Raw genomic sequence first — 21,385 nt, forward strand, 5'->3', positions numbered from 1 at the left:
TAAAAGAAATTGAAAAAAAAATTCTAAGCATTAACACTTCTTTTTAAAAGACCAGCGGAGATCAGCAGCACAACTATCGTGAAGATATATATATATATCTCTTTTTCCCCCCTTATTTCCTTTGTCCTTTTTCTTATCCCAGTTTTTACTTCACATTAAACAAATTCTTTCCCTTTCACAGTACCTATTGTACCTTTGAGACTACTTGCTCTTTCATGGAGACAATATGCTGTTTGTACATTTTGTACATTTTGGGTCTGATTTATTTCATTTACCAATAGAGTCTCTAGTTACATCCATTTATCCACAAAAGCCTCAAATTTATCTTTTTTTTATATCTGAGTAATACTCCATTGTGTAAAAATACCACATCTTTTTTATCCATTTCTCAGTTGATGGGCATTTGGGTTGTATCTAGCTGTACTTAGACATCTAAGAAGATAAGAAACTACAGGAGTGAAAACCGTGTGAACAGTCTAGGTATACCTCCAGATGTACAAGCACATAACCCTTAAGTTGTCTTCATCTGCACTGATTTGGTTTGGTCTCACAACATTGAGCTCTCAAACTAGTCATCTTGCTGTTTGAACTGAGTCTTGAAGACTGAAATATGTCATCCACCACTATTAACTTCAGGTTGCCTCTTTTAAACCTATTGAAAAACCTGACCACATAGTATTTAACTCTTAATCTGACAATCATGGGATCTCTGCCTAAAGCCCTTAAAATATATTATACTCTTGTATTCCAGAAATGTGAAATGAAAGGTAAAGGGCATGAGTTCAGGTCAGATTTATCAATTTTTTTCCCTTTATTTCTTGGGTTAGAACCTTTTATCCATTTCTTTTTAAAACAAAAAAGGTAAGAATGTAGTGATTAGTTTTAATCTTAGAATCCAGACTGTTTTCACAAGTTTAAATCAGGTGTGGTGACACATGTGTAATTCCAGTACTTAGTAGGCTGAGGCAAGAGGATCGTCAATGAGTTTTGAGGCCAGCCTGGACTATATAAGTGAGTTCAAGGCCAGTCTGTACTACATAGTGAGACCCTGTTTCAAAAACAAAAACAAAAACACAAAAAAACCCCAAATTTGCCTTGATTCATCCTTGAATACATTTTAACCTGTATTGTCCCAATATCTTGGCTCAGGTTTTGGATCTATGCTTCGAGCACTTGGTGCTCAGATTGAGAAAACAACCAATCGGGAAGCTTGCCGGGACCTCAGTGGAAGGAGATTGCGGGATGTCAATCATGAAAAAGCGTGAGATTACCCATCTTTTTTTTTTTTTTTAATCTTTTAATTTTTTATAAGTATATATTTGCTATATGCAGTACTCAAATTCATATTTTAATTTTAATTCTTTTTTTCTTATTACCCTCCTTTGAATCCTTCCCCTCATTTTGTTTCTGTTTTTTTCCTTCCATTCTTTTTTTAGAATCCCTTTTCCCTTCTAACCTTAATTCCCCATCCCATTTGAATAAGTTCTTTCCACTTCCCAATAGCTCTCCTTCATCTTGCTTATTTACCCTTGATATTTCTCGAGTTGTTTTTTTGGGGGGCTGGGGAGATGCCTCAGTAGGATAAGCACTTGACTGGCAAACGCAAGGATCTGAGTTCAATCCCTGGTTCCGCCAAAAAAAAAAAAGTTGTTTTTTTGAAGCAGCAACATACTTTCCTATTGATAGTAAATTATACATATGACATGTATATCAGATATGTAAGGTTATTTACATTGTAGTTTGGTTGTCACATTTAACTTTTCTCATAATTTAACAATCATTTTTGGGCAGGGTATGATGGCGTATGCCTGTAATCCCAGGACTTGGGCCACAGAGGCAGAAGGATTGTTGTGAGTTTGAGACCAGCCTGGGCTACAAAGTGAACTCAAGGCCAGCCTGAATTGCAGAGTGAGGCCCTGTCTCAAAAAGACCAAAAAAACCAAAACACCTTTGGGTTTTTCCTTAGATTTATATAGTATCCTAGCTTTAAGCACAGTACACCTTTCTAGGGAAATACCACAATTTGAGAGCTCATTCGTCTAGGGGACATTTTTTATATCCAGTCATATGTTAATAGTATAACTAATGTGTCACTAGGCAGTAATAATTTTTCAGCTCCATTACACTTTGCTGGAACCATACATGTACTCTGTCTTGTTTGAAATGCTGTGTGATATACTATATGCATACTGTACTGTTTTAGTTACATCTCTTGTCTTTCTGTCCAGGATGGCTGAATGGGTAAAACAACAAGCTGAACGGGATGCTGAAAAGGAGCAAAGGCGCTTGGAGCGACTGCAGCGGAAGCTCGCAGAACCCAAGCACTGCTTTACCAGCCCTGAATACCAGCAGCAGTGCCATGAGATGGCTGAGCGTCTGGAGGATTCTGTGCTGAAAGGTGAAAAAGAAGGTCATTAGTGTGGTTCGTAGGCACCCTGGAGGTATCAGTAAGCACAAAGGGCAGTTCTGAACATTTCTGAAAATTTGATAAAAGCCTTGGCATAGTGGTATATACTGAAGTTTCTTAGGAAGCTGAGGCAAAAAGACTAAGTTTGATCCAAACCTGGGCAATTTAGCAAGACTTTATCTCAAAATTTTATTTTATTATTTATTTATTTATTTATTTATTTATTTATTTGCGGAACCAGGGATTGAACTCCGATTCTTTCGCGTGCCAGGCAAGTGCTTATTTCACTGAGCTATCTCCCCGGCCCTGTCTCAACATTTTAAGCTGGATATGGTTGGCACATGCCTATAATCCCAGCACTCGGGAGGGACAGGAAAGATCTCTGAATTCTAGGGTACTCTGAGCTACATAGTGCAAGGCCGGTCTGAAATTTTAAAAAGGCACAGGATGCAGCTCAGTGTTTCTGTAATGTATGAAGCCCTGAGTTCAGTCCCTGGTACCACAACAAAGCAAAGCAGACTCCACATATTTTTACTGTGTACTGCCCTGCAGACATTGGGCATACTTAACCTCTGAATTTGGACCTGTGGGCCTCAGGTGGGAACACTTGTTTGTGTGTGTGGATAAGCTAAATCCTTTGGAGGTAACTACAGTGTATTTACTTCTAATTTTAGGTCAGTCTTAAAAAATAGTTTTAGTGGAGGTCTGGCCAGATAGCCCAACGGATTAAAGTACCTACTGAGGCAGATGCAGTGGTGAAGGTTCGATACCTGGCATGCCATGCTGGCCCCCCCAAGGTGTGCTGAGGCAGTGATTGAGACTGGGTGTGGTGATGAACACCTGTAATCTTGACTCTTGGGAGACTGAACATAGGCGGATTACTACAAGTCCGATTTGTGTAGTAAAACCCTGTACACCCTGTACACCCTATACTAAAAAAAATAAAATAAAATAGAATTATTTAAGTCTGCAAAGCATTATGCCTTTTATGGATATAGTAGAATGAAAAGGAATCATTCCTAACAAAAAGGTTGCCATATAATAGGGAAAGAGAAATATATATAAATAACCAGCACAAGAGGAAAAATAATTAGGTTTGGGGAGAATTAGATAATAAACCTGTTAGTCTCAAAGTTATAAATTGGGTATTGATGCTTTAAAAATTTGGTTCTAGGGCCAGGGGTTTAGCTGCATGGTATATCTTTGTGAATTTGAGATTAATCTCATGTAACATAAAAATACAAAATTTCAGTACCCTAACAAATTTAATTTATTTTTGTGGTATTGCAGATTGACAGAGCTTTCACACTGAACTACATTTCTTTATCCCTTTTATTAAGGGATGTTTTGGAGAGAGGGCAGGGTCTTGTTAAACTTGCCTCAGCTGACCTCAAACTCTTGCTCCCTGCATCACCATACGTGGCTCCTTAAGAAATTTAAATGTATAATTTTAGATTGTATGGTTTTCAATTCAAATTATGTATTTTCTTTGAACTCAGTCTCAATAATAGAAACTTGTTAAATTTCTGGTTAGGTATACAAGCATCCTCCAGCAAGATGGTATCTGCAGAAGTCAGTGAGAATCGAAAACGGCCTAACAAATCTCAGACAGACCAAGGAGTCAGTGCAAAGAAAAGGAAATGTTTTTGGTAAGTAGGTTTCATTTTCATCCTAAATTATCTTCAAGGACTGAAATAATATATTTCTTTCTTTCTACCTGACACATTGACGTTTTTGAGTAATGTTTTATGGAAGCTCAGAAGACTGCAGAGGGCTTTGGTTGTTAGGTATCAAGTGATTATAACATAATACATATTTTCATGCCTTCTTCTGTGAGCAGCATTAATGGAAAACACTTTGTATTCAAATTACTTTGTGTATTGAGAGAATTAACTTTCATATATTCCAGATACAAGTCAAGCTGTACATCCCCATGTTGCTGGTCTTCAGTTGCTTGGCCAGACCTGTCCACCACTTGCAGGTGAAAGGCACAGCAACCCTTTTTCTACTCATTCTGGTGCTGTTCTCTTGGCTTTCTGCTTGGCCCTCTGGTTGACAACTCAGTTTCGTAGGTCTGAGTTCTAGAAAATGCTAAGTGCCACTGGATCTTGCTTCCTTATTGGCCTGCCTTTGGGGATACAGTGGTACGTCAGTTCATGAACTTCATTCTTTCCATGATTCTGCTCACAGACTGAGTTGGAAGAGAACCAAATCAAATTCAGTGTTTGGGTTCCATGTTGACTTTGTTGAGAAATTTGATTCATTTCTTAAAAAAATTTTTAAATCTTTATTTATTTATTTATTTGGTACAGGGTCTTGCTATGCAATGAGGACTTGTAGTGATCATCTGTCTTATCCACCCCAGTGCTGGGATTACAGGTGTGTGCTATCATGCCCAGTTTCAGTGGCCTGCATGGGGCAGGCACGGCATGCAGTTATGGAGATCAAACCTGGGTCCTTGTGCTTCCCAGGCAAGTGCATAGACCACTGAGCTATCTCCCCAGTCCTAATTTGATTCATTTCTCATCCAGTTAGGTTTGTGACTAGTGACCAGAATCATGGAGAGAACTGAGTTCATGAAACGAAGTACACTTTCATTATTAACCAAAGATTAGGTAACTTTTTTTTTTTTTTAAATATTTATTTTTTTTTTATTTATTACATTTATTTATTGTGTGTGTCTGTGGCCAGCTCAGCCCACCAGGGGGCAGGTCTGGCTGGCATGTGGTGCTGGGGATCTAACCGCGGTCCCTGTGCTTTGCCAAGCTTGTTTCAAGTAGGTGCTTTAGACCACTGAGCCATCTCTCCAGCCCCAGATTAGGTAACTTTTGACTTTAGAGAATTTTGTGTTTGTCTTTTGACATGGGAATTAAATGTCCCTGAGAGAAAAGGAACATTATCTGTATTTATTTAGTTAGTTTTTTTCTGAGACAGGGTTTTGCTCTATAGTTAGGCTGGCCTTGAGCTCATTTTTCAGCTCAGGCTGGTCTCGAACTCAAAATGATCCTCCTGCCTCAGCTTCCCGAGTACTGGGGGTACAGGCATGTATTTGTTTTTTAAATCAGATTTACTGGGTATAATTTATATACAGGAAAATTTCACCTTTTTTTTTTTTTTTTTTTTTGGAATTTTAGGGAAGGGTCTACAGGGTGATCACTCATAGTGATCCACCTGTTTACAGCCTCTCAAGAGCTGGGATTACAGGCATGCGTCACCATGCCCAGTCTTAATTGCTGTCTCAGCGCACCCCAGGGGTGGGGCCAGCACGGCAGGCCAGGGACCGCACCTATGGCCCCTGCACCTGCTTGCAGGCGCTTTAATCCGCTGAGCTCTTTGGCCGGCCCTAATTTCACTTTTTCAGATGAGCACTTCATTGAATTTTTTTTTTAATTTTATTTATTTGTGTGTGTGTGTGTGTGTGTGTGTGTGTGGCCAGCTCAGCCCACCAGGGAGCAGGGCTGGCTGGCATGTGGTGCTGGGGGATTGAACCGCAGTCCCTGTGCTTTGCTAAGCTTGTTCTAAGTAGGTGCTTTAGACCACGGAGCCATCTCACCAGCCCCGAATTTTGAAAAATATATAGTCATGTAAATGTTACCACCACAGTCATTATATATGTTAAGAATAATATTAACTGGGTATGGTGCTGTCTGCCTGTAATCCCAGCACTTGGGAGGCTGAGGTAGGAGGATCATTATTGAGTTTGAGGCTAGCCTAAGCTACAGAGTGAGTTCAAGGCTTACCTGAATGACATAGTGAGACCCTGTCTTGAAAGCAACAGAAAAGAAAAAGAATATATTGTCAATGTAAGTAGTTCCTGTGTACCCTTCTTTTACCCATACATTCTGACAGTAACTACTACCAATGTGACACCTGTTCCTATGGTTTAGTCTTTCCCAAAATGTCATTTAGTCTTCATGGCCTGGCTGCTTTTGCTTAACATGTACTTATAAGATTCATTCATTAGTTCATTCTGTTTTTTTTTTTCTTTTTCTACTGGTGATTGAATCATTCTTTGTTTTAAAAGTACAGATTTCATGGCCAGCTAGATAGCTCAGCAGATTAAAGTGCCTGCTTAGGCTGACATGGGCCAGGGGTTCAATCCCTGGCCTGCCATGCTGGCCCCGCCCCCAGGGCATGCTGAGACAGTGATTGAGACTGGGCATGGTGTGCGCCTGTAATTCCAGTGCTTGGGAGGCTGAAAAACAGGAACGATCACTACAAGTCAAATCTGTGTAGTGAGATCCTATAGACCTTTTACTATATACATTAAAATAATAATAATAAAAGTATGTATTTTAAATACATAATATATTCATTGTGAGATGTTGGTACATGTATATATTGAATCTTTTTTTTTAATTTTATTTATTTGTGTGTGTGTGTGTGTGTGTGTGTGTGTGGCCAGCTCAGCCCACCAGGGGGCGGGGCTGGCTGGCATGTGGTGCTGGGGGATTGAACAGCAGTCCCTGTGCTTTGCTAAGCTTGTTCTAAGTAGGTGCTTTAGACCACTGAGCCATCTTACCAGCCCCTATGTATATATTGAATCTTAATCCTTTTTACTTTCCCTTTTCCTCCCAAGCTTCTCTATGTTATATATGTAGATCCCCTTGCCATTGTAAAACATCTATAGCATCTCCCTATTTTCTGTTAGTTTTTTTTTATTTTGGTAATCTTTAAATTATTTAAACTTTGTGTTTCTCATATAAGAGAAACCTCGTGATGCTTAAGCTTCTGTGTCAGATTTATTTTACTTAGCACTGTGGTCTCAAGGTATACCCATTTTCCTACAAATGACTAATATTTATTATGTTTCATGACTGATAAATAATGCCATGATTTATTTATCATGACTGAGTAAATCAAATTTTCTTTATTTTTTCATAGGTTAGCATGTTCACAACAGGGCCATACTTTATCTTGCTGATGGGCAGCTTGGACGCTGGTGGTACATGCACGCCTGTCCTATCAGGTGGCTTGTATTGATAGTAGAAGTGGTACTGTTATGCATGAGACTGTCACACATGTACCACTGGTAACCCAAGTTCATAGGAATGTGTTAATGGTTACATAGGCTGCTTCCAAGATATAACTGTTAAGAGTTAAATATGAGTGTGTATTACTGTGACAATGTCTTTAACTCCTTTGGGATTATGCTTTCTAGAAGGAGAATCCCTGGGTCAATTGGAATTTCTATTTTTATTTCTTTAGAAGACTTTATACTGATTTGTGTATTTGTACTATTTTATATTCCCACTAAGAGTATAGGTGTCTTTCACTTCCATGGCTAATATCATGGTTTTTCCTGTAGCCTCTGGCATTTGTTTTTTAATTTCTTGATGATTGCTGTTCTATCTGGAATAAGATAGATTCTCAGTGTATTAATTTGCATTTTCTCTAGTGGCTAGCAATGTTGAACAGTTTTTCGTGACTTAATGGACATTTGTACTTCTGATGAGAAGTGTGTGTTCATTTCATTTGCCTGTATTTTGATTGGGTTGTTTATTTTGAGGAGCCTAATATTTATTTTGGTATTGTTTTTTTGAGACAGGCTCTCACTATGTTGCCCAGGCTGGCTTCAAACTCATGATCTACCTGCCTCAGGCTCCCAAGTGTTGCAATTACAGACATGTGTGATCACTCCTAGCCTCTTTATATATATTTTAGATGATTTTCTGTCTGAGGAGTAACTTGCAAATTTTTTTTCTGATGTTGTAGATTGTCTCTTCATTCTGTTGGTTATTTTCTCCCACAAAAAGCTTTTCAATTTGATATAATCCCCTTTGTTTATTCCTTGTGCTATTTCTTGTGCAGTTGAGGTTCTGTTCAGAAAGTCCTTGCCTATGCCTGATTTTAAGAGTTTCACTTATTTAATGTTCTAATAAATTGTTATGTTTTAGTATTTAGGTCTTTGATCCATTTTGATTTTTATTTTAATGCATGATGAAAGATATGGGTTTAGATTTAGTGTCTTACATATGGATAACTTAGTTTTCCTAGCATCATTTGTTAAGTGAGCTATCTTTTCTTCAGAGTATGTTTTCCGCCTCTTGTCAAACAGAATATATTTGAGTATGCCTGGGTTGTTTTTGCATCTTCTGTTCTTTTCACTTGATGGACCTGTCTGTTTTTGTGCCAGCACCATGTTGTGTGTGTGTGTGTTTTTTTAATCATGTAGCTTTGTAATACAGTACAGCTTGGGATTCAGGATTATGATGCCACCTGATTGCACTTGTTGCCCAGGATTGCTTTTGCTATTCTGAGTCTCTTCTGACTCTGTAACAATTTTAGGACTTTTTTTTTTTTTTTTTTTTTTTTGTAGTTCTTTGAGTGCTCTTGGTATTTTGGTTGGGTTTGCCTTAAATCCATGTATCAGCTTTGGTAATGCAGTCATTTTAACAATATTTGGTTCTGCCTGTTCAGAAATGGGAGATCTCTTTCCATTTTTTGGTGTTCTTTTCAGTCCTCCCTTTTCAGATTTCTGTAGCGTTCTTGTTAAACATCTTTCAGTTCCATGGTTAATACTTAAGTATTTTATTTTTGGGTGGTGGTGGGGCATTATTGTGAATGGCATTGTTTTCTTGTTTTTTTTAATTTTTTTAAGCATTTATTTATTTATTTATTGTGTGTGTGTGTGTGTGTGTGTGGGGCCAGCTCAGCCCACCAGGGGGTGGGGCGGGCTGGCATGTGGTGCTGGGGGATCGAACTGTGGTCCCTGTGCTTTCCTAAGCTTGTTCCAAGTAGGTGCTTTAGACCACTGAGCCATCTCACCAGCCCTTTTTTTTCTTTTTTTTTTTTAATTATGAGCAATATATATTTATTGGGGGAAAGAAAGCTCCTGTCCCAGAGAGGGACAGAAGGGGGGCCCTGAGTGGGTGGTCCCCTTCTTAGGGTTTTTCTCACTGTGTTTGTTGTTGGTGTTCAGGAACACAATTGATTTTTGTGTGTTGATTTTATATCTTGGTACTTTGCTGAAAATCGTTTATTAGTTCTAGGAATCTATTGGTGGAATTTTTTTGGCTCTTCTGTCTATAGGATCATGCCATTTGTAAATATATTTTGATTTATTCAGTATTCTTTTTTCCTCCTTTTTTTTTTTTTTTTGGCTGGCAAGGCTCACCCTGGGGGCGGGGCTGACCTAGCTTGTGATATCAGGGACTGTAATCCCCTGCGCCTGCCTAAGTTTGCCTAAGCAGGTGTTTTAGACTGCTGAGCTATCTTGCCAGCCCCCTTTGCAATTCTTATCCATTTGTTTGTTTCTTTTGTGTGGTTGCTCTGTGTAATGGTTTGTGTACTATATTGGACAGTAATAATGATCCTGGACATCCCTTAGTCTTGTTCCTGATTGGTATGATGTTGGCAGGAGGTATTGGCATGGATGGCTTTTATCAGACTGTTAGCTCTTTGATCTTTATGATTTTATTCCTTGTGCCAGGTGTTTTTTTGTAGTATTGGGAATTGGACTCTGGATCTTGAGTCTGTTTACAGAGATTTTTTTTATGTCTATTGGCATTAAATCATGTGATTTTTGTGCTTGCTTGTGTTATGTGATGCATTATTACATTTATTAATTTACATTTGTTGAACCACCCTTGCATCCCTAGGATGAGACCTACTTGGTTATCATGGCTTTTTTTAGTGATTTGTTGCATTTTGTTTACCAATATTCTTTGAAAATTTTTTGGTGTGTCATCATTAAAGAGATTTGCTTTTAGTTTGCGTTTTATGAAGTCAATTTGTAATTTTAATATCAGGTTAAAATTTCTAGGAGCTTTGTAGTATTCTCCTCCTTTCAAGTTTATTGGTGATTTTGAGAAGTATTGTCATTTGCTGTTTACTGAAGAAGTTCTTATAGAATTGAGCAGTGAATCCATTGTGTCCTGTGCTTTTCCTTCATTGTTTTGATTTTTTTTATTGCTACCTCATTTTCATTTTTCTTTTTTTTTTTTTTGTATTTAGCACAGGGTGTACAGGATTTACAGAGTCACTGCATAGATCGGACTTGTAGCGATCCTCCTGTTTAGAGCCTTCCAAGTGCTGGGATTACAGATGTGTGCCACCATGCCCAGTCTCAATTGCTGTCTCAGTGTGCCTTGGAGGCGGGGGTGGGGGTGGCATAGCAGGCCATTGGCTCCTGTGTCTGTCTAAGCAGGCACTTTAATTCATTGAGCTATTTGGCCAGCCCTACTACTTCATTTTCATTGCCTGTTATTGGACAATTGAGGGCTTTTATGTCTTCTTGGTTCATAGGTAGTATAGATTTTGGTAGTATAGGTTATCAAAAAATTAATTTGTATAATCTTCTAAATTTCTGGATGTTGGTTGTAATTCCGCCTAGTCCTCCCCACCCCCAATTTCTCTGTGTAATTTTGGCTGGGCTTGAGCTCCTTCCATGGTCCAAGCTGACCTCAAACTTTCAGCTTTCCTGCCCCAGCTTCCTAAGTATTGGGATTCTAGGTGTGTGCCACCATACCTGGCTTATTGCTTTTTTTCCTTCTCTCTTCTCTTCTCTTCTCTTCTCTTCTCTTCTCTTCTCTTCTCTTCTCTTCTCTTCTCTTCTCTTCCTCCCTCCCTCATTTGTGTATTTGGTACACGGTCTAACTATGCAGATTGGACTCGGGGTGATCCTCCTACTTACAGTCTCTCCAGCACTGGGATTACAGGTTTGCACTCCCATGACCAGAGTCGGTTGCTGGTTCACTGTTCCCCGGGGATGGGGCTGGCGCGGCATGTGGGACTGGGGATCGAACTGTGGTACCTGTACTTGCCAAGGCAGGAGCTCATTCTGCTAAGCTATCTCACTGGCCCTTTTTTTCCTTTCTTAATTGATGAAGTTTTTTTCCCCCCTAACTTCTGATAAATTTGCTGAAAGATTCGTCTGCTTTATTTCAAAGAAGTAGCTCTTTTGATTCATTGACTTCATATTGTCTCTGTTTCAACTCACTACTTATCTCTTTGATCTTTATGATTTTATTCCTTGTACTAGGTGTTTTTTGTAGTACCGGGGATTGGACTCTGGATCTTGTGTTTGCCAGGCAGTGGCTTATGCCACTGAGCCATATCCTTGACCCTTTGTTCTGTTTTTGAGACAGGGCCTTGCTATATAGTTCAGACTGGACCCCGGCTTGCCTTGAACTCATGGTTGTCCTTCTGCCTCAGCATCCAGAGTGCTGGGATCACAGGTATAGGCCATTACATCCACTGTTGTTTTTAATTAAGTTTGATATATTTTAGGTATACATAATGATCCCATTCATTGTAGGGAATTTGTACCTGTATAAGATGTAACTTGATTCTTTTTTCCCTATTCTCCTACCCTCCAGTTCCAGTCTCCCTCATTGATGAAATCTTTGTTTTTGTTTTTTCCTTTTTAAATCTTTTTTCTCCCCCCTTCCCCTTCCTATTTGAACATTTTCTTCTTTTTTCACAACATCTATTATAAATTTTGGTCCTTATTTACACTTTCAGTTTCTGACACCAGAAAAAGCAATGTATTTACACATGTGTGTTCAATTTATTTCACTTTAGAGAATAGCCTTAAATTGCATCCATTTAGCTAGAAATGTCTCAAGCTTATCCTTCTGTATGGCAGAATAGTACCATATGTTTTTGTGTTGAAAAACCCCACATCTTCCTTATCCATTCATCAGTTGGTGGCATTTGGACTGTTTCCAAGATTAGGCACTACAAACTATGCCACTATAAAAATGGGGGTACATATATCACTGTAGTATGGTGTTTTTAATTCTTTTGGGATGATATCAAGAAGGGAAATAGCTGAGTCAAGAGAATTAGAGAACCTCTAGTTTTAATTTTCTGAGGAATCTTCACACTGATTTGTACAGTGGTTGCACCAGTCTACACTTTCATCAACAGTGGAGAAGGATTCCGTTTCTCTCACAGCTCCACCAGCATTTGATAGTGGTTGACTTGACAGTTGTTCTGTGTTGAGATAGAATTTCACCATTGTGAAATATAGATGGTAGTCCTTTATCTGAGGAACATCTGGCAAACATTTTTCTCTCCACACTGTGGATTGTCTGTTCACTCTGTCAGTGGTTTCTTGTGTGTAAAAGCTTTTTAATAAGGTGAGATCCCAGTTGTTGATTTTTTGTGATACTTCCTGTGTGATTGGGGTTTACTTCATAAAGTCTTTGTGTGATTTAAAGGTTCTCCCTTTTCTCTTTATCACTATTTTCTCTTCCAAAGATCTAGCAGATTTACTGTTTCTGTTTTAAATATTTAGATCTTTTCTCTATTTCAATTTTAGTTTAGTGCATGGGTCTAGATAAGGGTCTAGTTTTAATCTTTGACACGTGCAAAGCTGGTGTTTCTAGCACCATTAAGGCAGCTATCTTCCAGTGGAAATTTTTTTTTTTGTTTTGTTTTACCAGAAATTGAACTCAGGATCTTGTGCTTGCCAGGTCTTGTGCTTGTGTCACTTATATCCCTGGCCCCAGTGGAGGTGTTTGTCACCTTTGTCAAAGATAAAGTAACTCTGAGTTGGATCCCTGGTACCCAAAAAAAAAAAAAAAAGATGAAGTGATTATGTCAAGAGTTGTTTCTACATCTTCTAATCTGTTCCATTGATCCTCAGGTCTATTTTCTTTGCCACTAGCATGCTGTTTTTATCACAGCTTTGTTATATTTTCAAGTCAGGGCTTGTGTTGCTGCCTATGACCCACTTATTCCAAAGTATAATGTATAAATATGACTTTTTTTTTTTTTTTTTTTTAACATGGTCTCACTATGTAAATCAGGTTGACCTTAAACACTATGTAGAAGAGGCTGGTCTCATGGCAGTTCTGTCACAGGCTCCCGAGTGCTGGGATTATAGTTGTGTACCACTATACCAGCCTCAAAAATCTGTTGTTTATAGATTTTGAAATGTTTTTGGATTTTTGAGATAGGATCTCATTGTGTTAGGCTGGCCTTGTGCTCTGCCTATCCCAGGTTAACCTGTACTCAGGGCAATTTTCCTGCCTCATCCTCCATAGTACTGGGATTACATTTGTGTACCACCACACCCTGTTGTAAGAGTATTTTATTTAGTCTTCATGTATTTGCATAATTTTTGTGGTTCATTTTGCCATATAGTTTCATTGCACTATGATCTGTTAATATGTGTGGGATTATTTTGATTCTTTTGTATTTATATAAGTGTTATGGCCTAGTATGTGGTCTGTTTTGGAGAAAGTTTCATGCGCTGCTGAAAAGAATGTGTTTTCTGTTGTTGAGCTGAACTCTATGGATATCTTATTAATTCCATGTGTTTGGAGGACTAGTTCAACTCTAATATTTGTTATTTTTTTTGTCTAGTTGATTTATCTGTGGTGTTAAAGTTCCTTACTGTGATAGTATTGATGTTTACTTCATCTTTTCTGTCTAGTAGTATTTGTGTTACGAAGTTGGGTACCCTGGTGTTTGATAGTTGGTATCTTTTCCTTGTGAGTTGTTCCCTTTACATTTGTAGTTATCTTCTTTACCTCTTGTGAACAGTTTTGTTTTGAAGTTCATTTATCTGAAATTTGGATAATTATTCCTGCTTACTTTTTAGACTCCTGTTGTATGAAATACTGTTTATTATTTGATATTTAGTCGTGGGTTTCTTTAAAGATTACATGTCTTTTTTTATTGGAGAGCTGGGACTTTTTACATTGAGAGTTATTACTGAAAGATTTTTACTGATCCCTATCATTGTGTTGTATGTTTTTGTTGGTAATTCCTTTTTTCTTCTCTGCTCTTACTCTTCTGCGTGTACATTCCAGTAGGCCTTTTGATCTTGATGTCTTCATTGTTTCTGTCTAGGATATACTTCAGTATTTTTTGTAGTGCTGGTTTGGTAGTCATGAATTTCTTAAAGTGCTCTTTGTTGTGGGTACTAATTTCTTCATCAAAGTAGAAGGACATGAACATTCCTACCAATTTGAATCACTGGTGTTATATGCACAACAGTACTGTTGGATGGCTTGTACCACAGGTGTAAAAACAGATCTCATCACTTTCCTGAATCTTTTTACTAATAAAATTAACAAAAAGCCACCCAGTGAGATAGTCATGCATGTATAACTGGTGGCTCAAACTACCAGGTGGTGAGACATACAATTAAGCCCTGTCCTGTGTGTGTTAATCTGGCTTGAAAGATGTGCCCCCCACTCCACCCCAAGGTTACCTGGCTTTTAAGATTTGTTTTGAGAAATTACCGTAATTCTAATAGATTTACCTTTGTAAGCATTTTGTTATTTTTCTCTAATGGCTTAAAATCTGTCCTTATGTTGGACTCTGGGATGATGTGTTATAATGAGGATCTTTTCTGCTTACTCATATTTGGAGTTCTATATGCCCATTTACCTGTGTGTTTAATTCTTTCCCATATTGGAAAAGTTTTCTGTAAAAATTATTTTTATGCTATTTGTGTCTCATTTTTCCTTAATTCACAGGTTAGTCTTTGTGCCATCTAGCAAGTATTGGATCCGTTTCCCATGGTCTATTGCTTTAAGAGATCTTTAAGTATTCGTCACCTGTCAGTCATATTTTCTAGGTCTGGCATACTGTCATCATATTGATTACTTGGGTTGCCCATATTTAGAATAGAATTTTTGTCTCTTAGATTTCTTTTTTGGGTTTATGAGAAAGGATCTCACAGTGTAGATCAGGCTGGCCTTGAATTCACTGTGCAGCGAAGGCTGACTTTGAACTCATGGAGGTCCTCCTGCCTCAGCCTCCCTAGTGCTAGGAACACAGGTGTGTATTACCATGCACAGTTTTTCCTAGACTTTTGTTTGATGCTTTTTCATGAACTCTAATTGGCTAAACATGAACTGATGTTGGCTAAACTGGTATTGTTTTGGTAGCTCTGCTAGCTTTTGTTTTTTTTGAAGTTACAGCTCAGTGGCACAGCACCTAACTGGCAAGCACAAGATCTTGAGTTTGATTCCTGGGATATCATCATCATCATCATCATCATGTCCACTTTGTTTCATTACATCATTTTTCAGCTTGCTGAACACCTTATGGATCTAATTTTGTGCATTTCTTTTATCTGTTCATACAACTCCCTACCCCAGTGATGCCCATTGAATCAGCTTTGGAGGAGTTTGGAGCTTTTGAAGGTGGGCTTTTTGTTTTTATACTAGGAATTGAACTCATAACCTTGCACTTGCCAGGCAGGTGCTGTGCTGCTGAGCTATATTCCTGGCCCCTTTTGGAGGTGTTTTGTTGCTTTGTTTTCTTATGTGTCTGTTGCTTATATCTTATGTGCTGATTGTTGGTGATCAGTTAGGGTGGAGAGACTCCATTCTATGGAGATATCTATTTTGTTTCTGTTTTCCAATAAAGTAATCTTGGCCAAGTATAGGACTTTGCCGTTGTTTTAAGATCAGATCCCCTCAGTTAATTTGGGAGGGAAGGCCCAGCATGATTGGCTTAGTACGTAGTTTTCTGCTGATTTCCATATAGGTCCTCTTAACCCATGTTCCCTTTCTTGCACCCTAAATTCTACAGATCCTTCTGTGTTTTCCTTGTGGAGGCCTTCTGCTAAGGACATTGCTGGATGCTTTCTGGCAAGGGTGTTACTCTCAAGCTCTTCTGCACATGGTGTTTTGTTATGCTTGCTCCTCAGAACATCCTCTCCTTTTTTTGGGGGGGGGTCCTAGGAATCAAACTCATGACCTCACGCCTGCCAAACAGGCCCTGTTCTACTGAGCTAAATCCCCAGCCCCAGAACATACTCTCTAACCACAGGCTTGGTGGAGCCTAAGGGTCCACTATGTTCAGTAGTCTCTGACTGTGGGTACTGAGGGATCCTGAGTGGGTACCTGACTGTGGGTAGCATGCAGTAAGTTGAATGTCTCACAGGCACAACACACCCAGTGTTGGGGGAAGAATGGGTGAGGGTCTATGCCTGGGCCAGTCTGGTCTCTTCTCTTCCCACTGTCACCATTCATGTAGCTCAATCTATGATTTTCTTATTATTCAGATCTTGGTATCTAATCTAGATAATGAGCTTGTTTTCAACTTCAAGCACTTCCTGATACTTTCTTAGACATTGCTTGCTGGCTTTCATTTTTTTCTGATGCCATGGTTTGCAAATACCTTTTTTACTGTTTTCCTTTTCCCATTGGGACAGTTGGGAGGTTAGGAGCTCATTCCAACAGGTTGAATAACTCTGAAGTGCAGGCTTTCTGTCTCAGGACTTTAGATCATCTCTCAAAATAACCTGTGATCCAGACCCATGGGATACTATGGTCTATGAGTAGTCTGCCTTCACTTGATAACCCCCTTCATTACTGGGTTTGCATTTAGTGGGTGTATACTTAGATTTGCCATCCTATATCTGGTTTTCTTTCCAGTCCCCTTTCAGAGTACCTCTATTTTTCCACTGCATGTCTTAGAACCTCCCTTTCTCAATGTTGCCCCTGGCTGTGATGGAAAATGAAACAAAACAACCCAGTAGATTATTCCTCTTTATTACCTCATTTCATAGATATATCAATATAATATCCATTATGTAGTTGATAGGCATTTGGAGAGTTTCCAGTTTGGGCAATTATGGATAAAACATTGGGTTTTCTTATATATGCAAATCTATAAATGTAATACACTGTATCAATAGAGCCAAATCCAAAAACCACATGGTCATCTCAATAGATATAGAAAAGGCTTTTGACGAAGTCCAACACTCATTCATATTCCAAGTCCTACTGAAAACTGGAATAGATGGCATCTGCTTCAATCTGATAAAAGCCATCTATGATAACTCAATGGCTAACATAATTCTAAATGGGGAAAAACTGAAATCTTTTACTCTGAGATCAGGTACAAGACAAGGATGTCCTCTTATCACCACTCCTATTCAATATAGTTCTGGAATCATTAGCTAGAGCCATTAGCCAAGAGAAAGAAATACAAGGAATAAGAACAGGTAAAGAAGAAGTTAAATTATCATTATTTGCAGATGACATGATACTTTACTTGGAAGACCCAAAAAACTCCACCAAGAAGCTACTAGAATTAGTACAGAAATTTAGTAGAATAGCAGGATATAAAGTCAGTACCCAAAAGTTGATCACATTCCTCTACACAGATAACAAATACACTGAGAGGGAAATTACAGAAACAATACCTTTCACAATAGCACCACAGAAAATGAAACACCTTGGAATTAATCTAAAGAAGTCTCTTGGGACCCCCAGATATAGCCCATCCCAGGTACAGTGAGTGTGTGGGAGAGCTTCCGGCTTCCCTGCACCCATGGGACCTCTCTGGACCAAAACTCAGGAACAGCGCATGAGCGAGACCCTCCACCATGCCCTCGGACCTCCACCCCTCCGGAACCCCTGCCCGCAGGCCCGCCCAGTGCATGAGAACTTCTGTGACTCTCTCTGGACCACCAGATCCAGCCCAGCCCAGGCCCAGCAAGTGTGTGGGAGAGCTTCCTGCTTCCCTGTACCCACAGACCTCCCCCGACCAAAACTCAGGAACTCTGTGTGAGTGAGATCCTCTGCTGTGCCATCAGGAACCCTCCACCCGTCCAGAGCTCCCACCCCCAAGTCCGCCCAGGGAGTGAGAATTTCTGCAATGATGCTCTTGGGAAAACTAGATCCAGCCGAAGCCCAGGCCTGGCTAGTGTGTGGGAGAGCTTCTGTGCTCCCCTGTGCCAGCTGGGCCAGGGGTACAACAGAGGGGCACCACAGTTTCACTGTTGTGCCAGAGGGGCACAACAAGTTCACTTCCAAGGGCAGCAGCAGGAAGCAGCTGAACACAACAGCTAGAACCAAGCCAGGCATAACTAGATAAACTCAAACTTAATAGATGTACACCTGAATTTCAGTAGGTGCTAAGGTTATAATTGCACCAAAGCTCTACACTAGAGGTCAGAGGTCAGTGCTGTACGAAATGACAAAGACAAGGAGCACAATGCAATCTCAGGCCTCGAGCCCACCCAGAACAATTGCAGAGGTCACTAGCTCCGCTGAAATGAATGAATGAACAGCATCGGAAGTAAAGAAACAACAACAGAAAGGTATAGAGGAACTCAGAGCAGAATCAATTTCTTTTTATTTATTTATTTATTTATTTAGTGTGTGTGTGTGTGTGTGTGTGTGTGTGTGTGTGTATGTGGCCAGCTCAGCCCACCAGGGGCTGGCTGGCATGTGGTGCTGGGGGATTGAACCGTGGTCCCTGTGCTTTGCTAAGCTTGTTCTAAGTAGGTGCTTTAGACCACTGAGCTATCTCACCAGCCCCAGACTCAATTTCTAAACAAAAAAAAGAAATCTCTGAATTAATAGCATCTGAAGTAAAGAATCAAATATAGAAATATACAATGTATTGATTATCGAAACTGTCCTATTAACCAGCTTTGAAACTGTCTCATTCATCTTTATTTCTCAATTAAAAAAAATAAAAATACGGAAACATATGGGGGAAACCCATTCTGAAAAAAACTGCAGTAAAACTAATAACTGCTTCTAAAGAAGACATTCATAAAACAATAGAGGAGATTAGAAATATGACACATTTGGCCAGAATAACTGTGTGTTCCAATTGACAGGAGAATTGTGAGAAATAATTAATAGCAATGTGTCTTTTGCTCAATAAATTTTTAAAATTTAAAAAAAAAAGAAATATGACAGATTCCTTGAATGAGCAATACAGGAAAGAAATAGATTGCATGAAGGAGAGTCAAAAATATATGGAGGAACTTAGCATCTTAATCACAAGCCTGCAAAACCATTTGAGTGAAAGTGAAAACAGTTTCAGATCTTAAAGACACTGGTGCAGCTAGTGAAAAGGTAAGAAAAGCTCTCTTAAAAACAACTAGGATGCAGGAAAAAATAATCCATTACCTGCAAGATAATGCAAAGATGAACAATGTGAGACTAATAGGCATCACTGAGAAAGGTGGAGTCAATACAAATGATATTTAAAAATATGCTCAGAAGTAATAGCAGAAAACTTTCCAAATATGAGGAAACAATCTGACATCCAGGTAACCTAAGCATACAGAACACCAAGTAACCTCAACCCAATTAAAAACACAGAGAGGGGCTGGTGAGATGGCTCAGTGGTCTAAAGCACCTACTTAGAACAAGCTTAGCAAAGCACAAGGACTGCTGTTCAATCCCCCAGCACCACATGCCAGCCAGCCCTGCCCCCTGGTGGGCTGAGCTGGCCACACACACACACACACACCACAAGGACTGCTGTTCAATCCCCCAGCACCACATGCCAGCCAGCCCTGCCCCCTGGTGGGCTGAGCTGGCCACACACACACACACACACACACACATAAATAAATAAATAAATAGATAAAATTTAAAAAAAAAGCAAAAAGTTACTTTAGAAAAAAAGAATTATTAAAAAAAAAAAAACACAGAGAGACATATAATAGCATAATAGCCAGAAATCCAGCACAAGACTAGTATACTGAAAGCTGCTAGAGAAAAGAAACAGATCACATTCAAAGGAAAACCCATCGGAATTATGTTTGACTTCTCTTCACAAACCATGAAGGCAAGAAGACCATGGAGCAGAGCACTTCAAGTCCTCTATGAAAACAGATTCCAGCCTAGACTACTATACCCTGCAAAACTCTCAAGTTTGATGGAGAAGTGAAATACTTTCATGACAAAGAACAACTAAAGAATTTCATGATGGCAAAGTCAACCCTACACAGACTATTGAAAGATGTTCTAGAGAGGGACCAAAATGATCAGAACTCCATGAACCCACTAAGTAGGGCAAAAAAACACAAGACAAAAAGGACTAAAAAGCAAGTAAATAACATGTCAGCCATAAGTCAACACTTCTGAAATCTAACCATCAATGTAAATGGACTCAATTCACCAATTAAGAGAAATAGACTGGCACAGTGGATTAGGAAACAAAATCCAACAATATGCTGTATACAAGAAACACACTTAACTCAAAAAGACATTCATAGGCTTAAAGTCAAAGGATGGAAAATAATACTACATGCCCCAGCACCTCAGAAAACAGCAGGGGTAGCAATCCTCTTTTCAGACAGTCTCAACTTCAAACCAAGAATGATCAAGCGAAGTAAAGAAGACCACTATATACTGGTTAGGGGAAAAATACAAGAGGAAGAGTAACACTCATAAATATGTATGCACCAAATACGGGAGCACCCAACTATGTAAGACAAATCTTAATGGACATGAAAAATCTGATATCCAATACCACAATCTTAACAGGAGACCTTAACACCCTTTTATCCCAAAAAGATAGGTCAACCAGACAAAAAAAAGTTAGTAAGGAATTAGCAGAACTGAACCAGGGCTTGGAACAAATGGACTTGATGGACATATACAGAGTGTTCCGCCCAATGACAGCTGAATACACATTTTTTTCAGCTGCACAGGGGCCATTTTCTAAAATAGACCACATATTGGTCCATAGGTCATGCTTAAGTATATACAAGAAAAGAGAAATTATCCCATGTATATTACCTGACCACAGTGCAATGAAACTGGAAATAAATGACTAAAGAAACCAGAAACCCCCCCCCCTAAATACATGGAAATTAAACAACACCTTACTCAGCAATCAGTGGGTCACAGATGAAACTAAACAAGAAATTTAACAATATCTACAATGCAATGAAAATTCAAGCACAACTTATCGTAATTTATGGGATGCGATGAAAGCAATTCTCAGAGGGAAATTCATAGCTGTGAACTCACACATTAGGAAAACAGAACGGGAACAAATAAACACCCTAATGCTGCACCTCCAACATGTAGAAAAGGAAGAGCAAACCAAACCCAGAGCCCAAAGGCAGGAAGAAATCATAAAGATTAGAGCACAAATTAATTCATTTGAGATGAAGAAAACAGTTCAAAGAATTAATGAATCAAAAAGCAGTTTTTGGGGCTGGAGAGATGGCTCAGTGGTCTAAAGCACCTACTTAGAACAAGCTTACCTAAAGCATCAGGGACCGCGGTTCAATCCCCCAGCACC

General features: G+C 39.1%; 1 protein-coding gene across 1 annotated transcript in view; it reads left to right on the forward strand.

The window, feature by feature from the left end:
• Sde2 (SDE2 telomere maintenance homolog) overlaps window positions 1–21,385 on the forward strand; it is a 50,218-nt gene that overhangs the window by 5,016 nt on the left and 23,817 nt on the right. The window contains exons 3-5 of the mRNA XM_004641177.2: window positions 1,150–1,261; window positions 2,229–2,398; window positions 3,942–4,056. Coding sequence (XP_004641234.1) covers window positions 1,150–1,261; window positions 2,229–2,398; window positions 3,942–4,056 — 397 coding nt within the window. The remainder of the gene's footprint in view (window positions 1–1,149; window positions 1,262–2,228; window positions 2,399–3,941; window positions 4,057–21,385) is intronic.

This window comes from Octodon degus, unplaced genomic scaffold (genome assembly GCF_000260255.1).
Source record: "Octodon degus isolate 3935 unplaced genomic scaffold, OctDeg1.0 scaffold00131, whole genome shotgun sequence".
In the NCBI taxonomy this organism is placed as follows: domain Eukaryota; kingdom Metazoa; phylum Chordata; class Mammalia; order Rodentia; family Octodontidae; genus Octodon; species Octodon degus.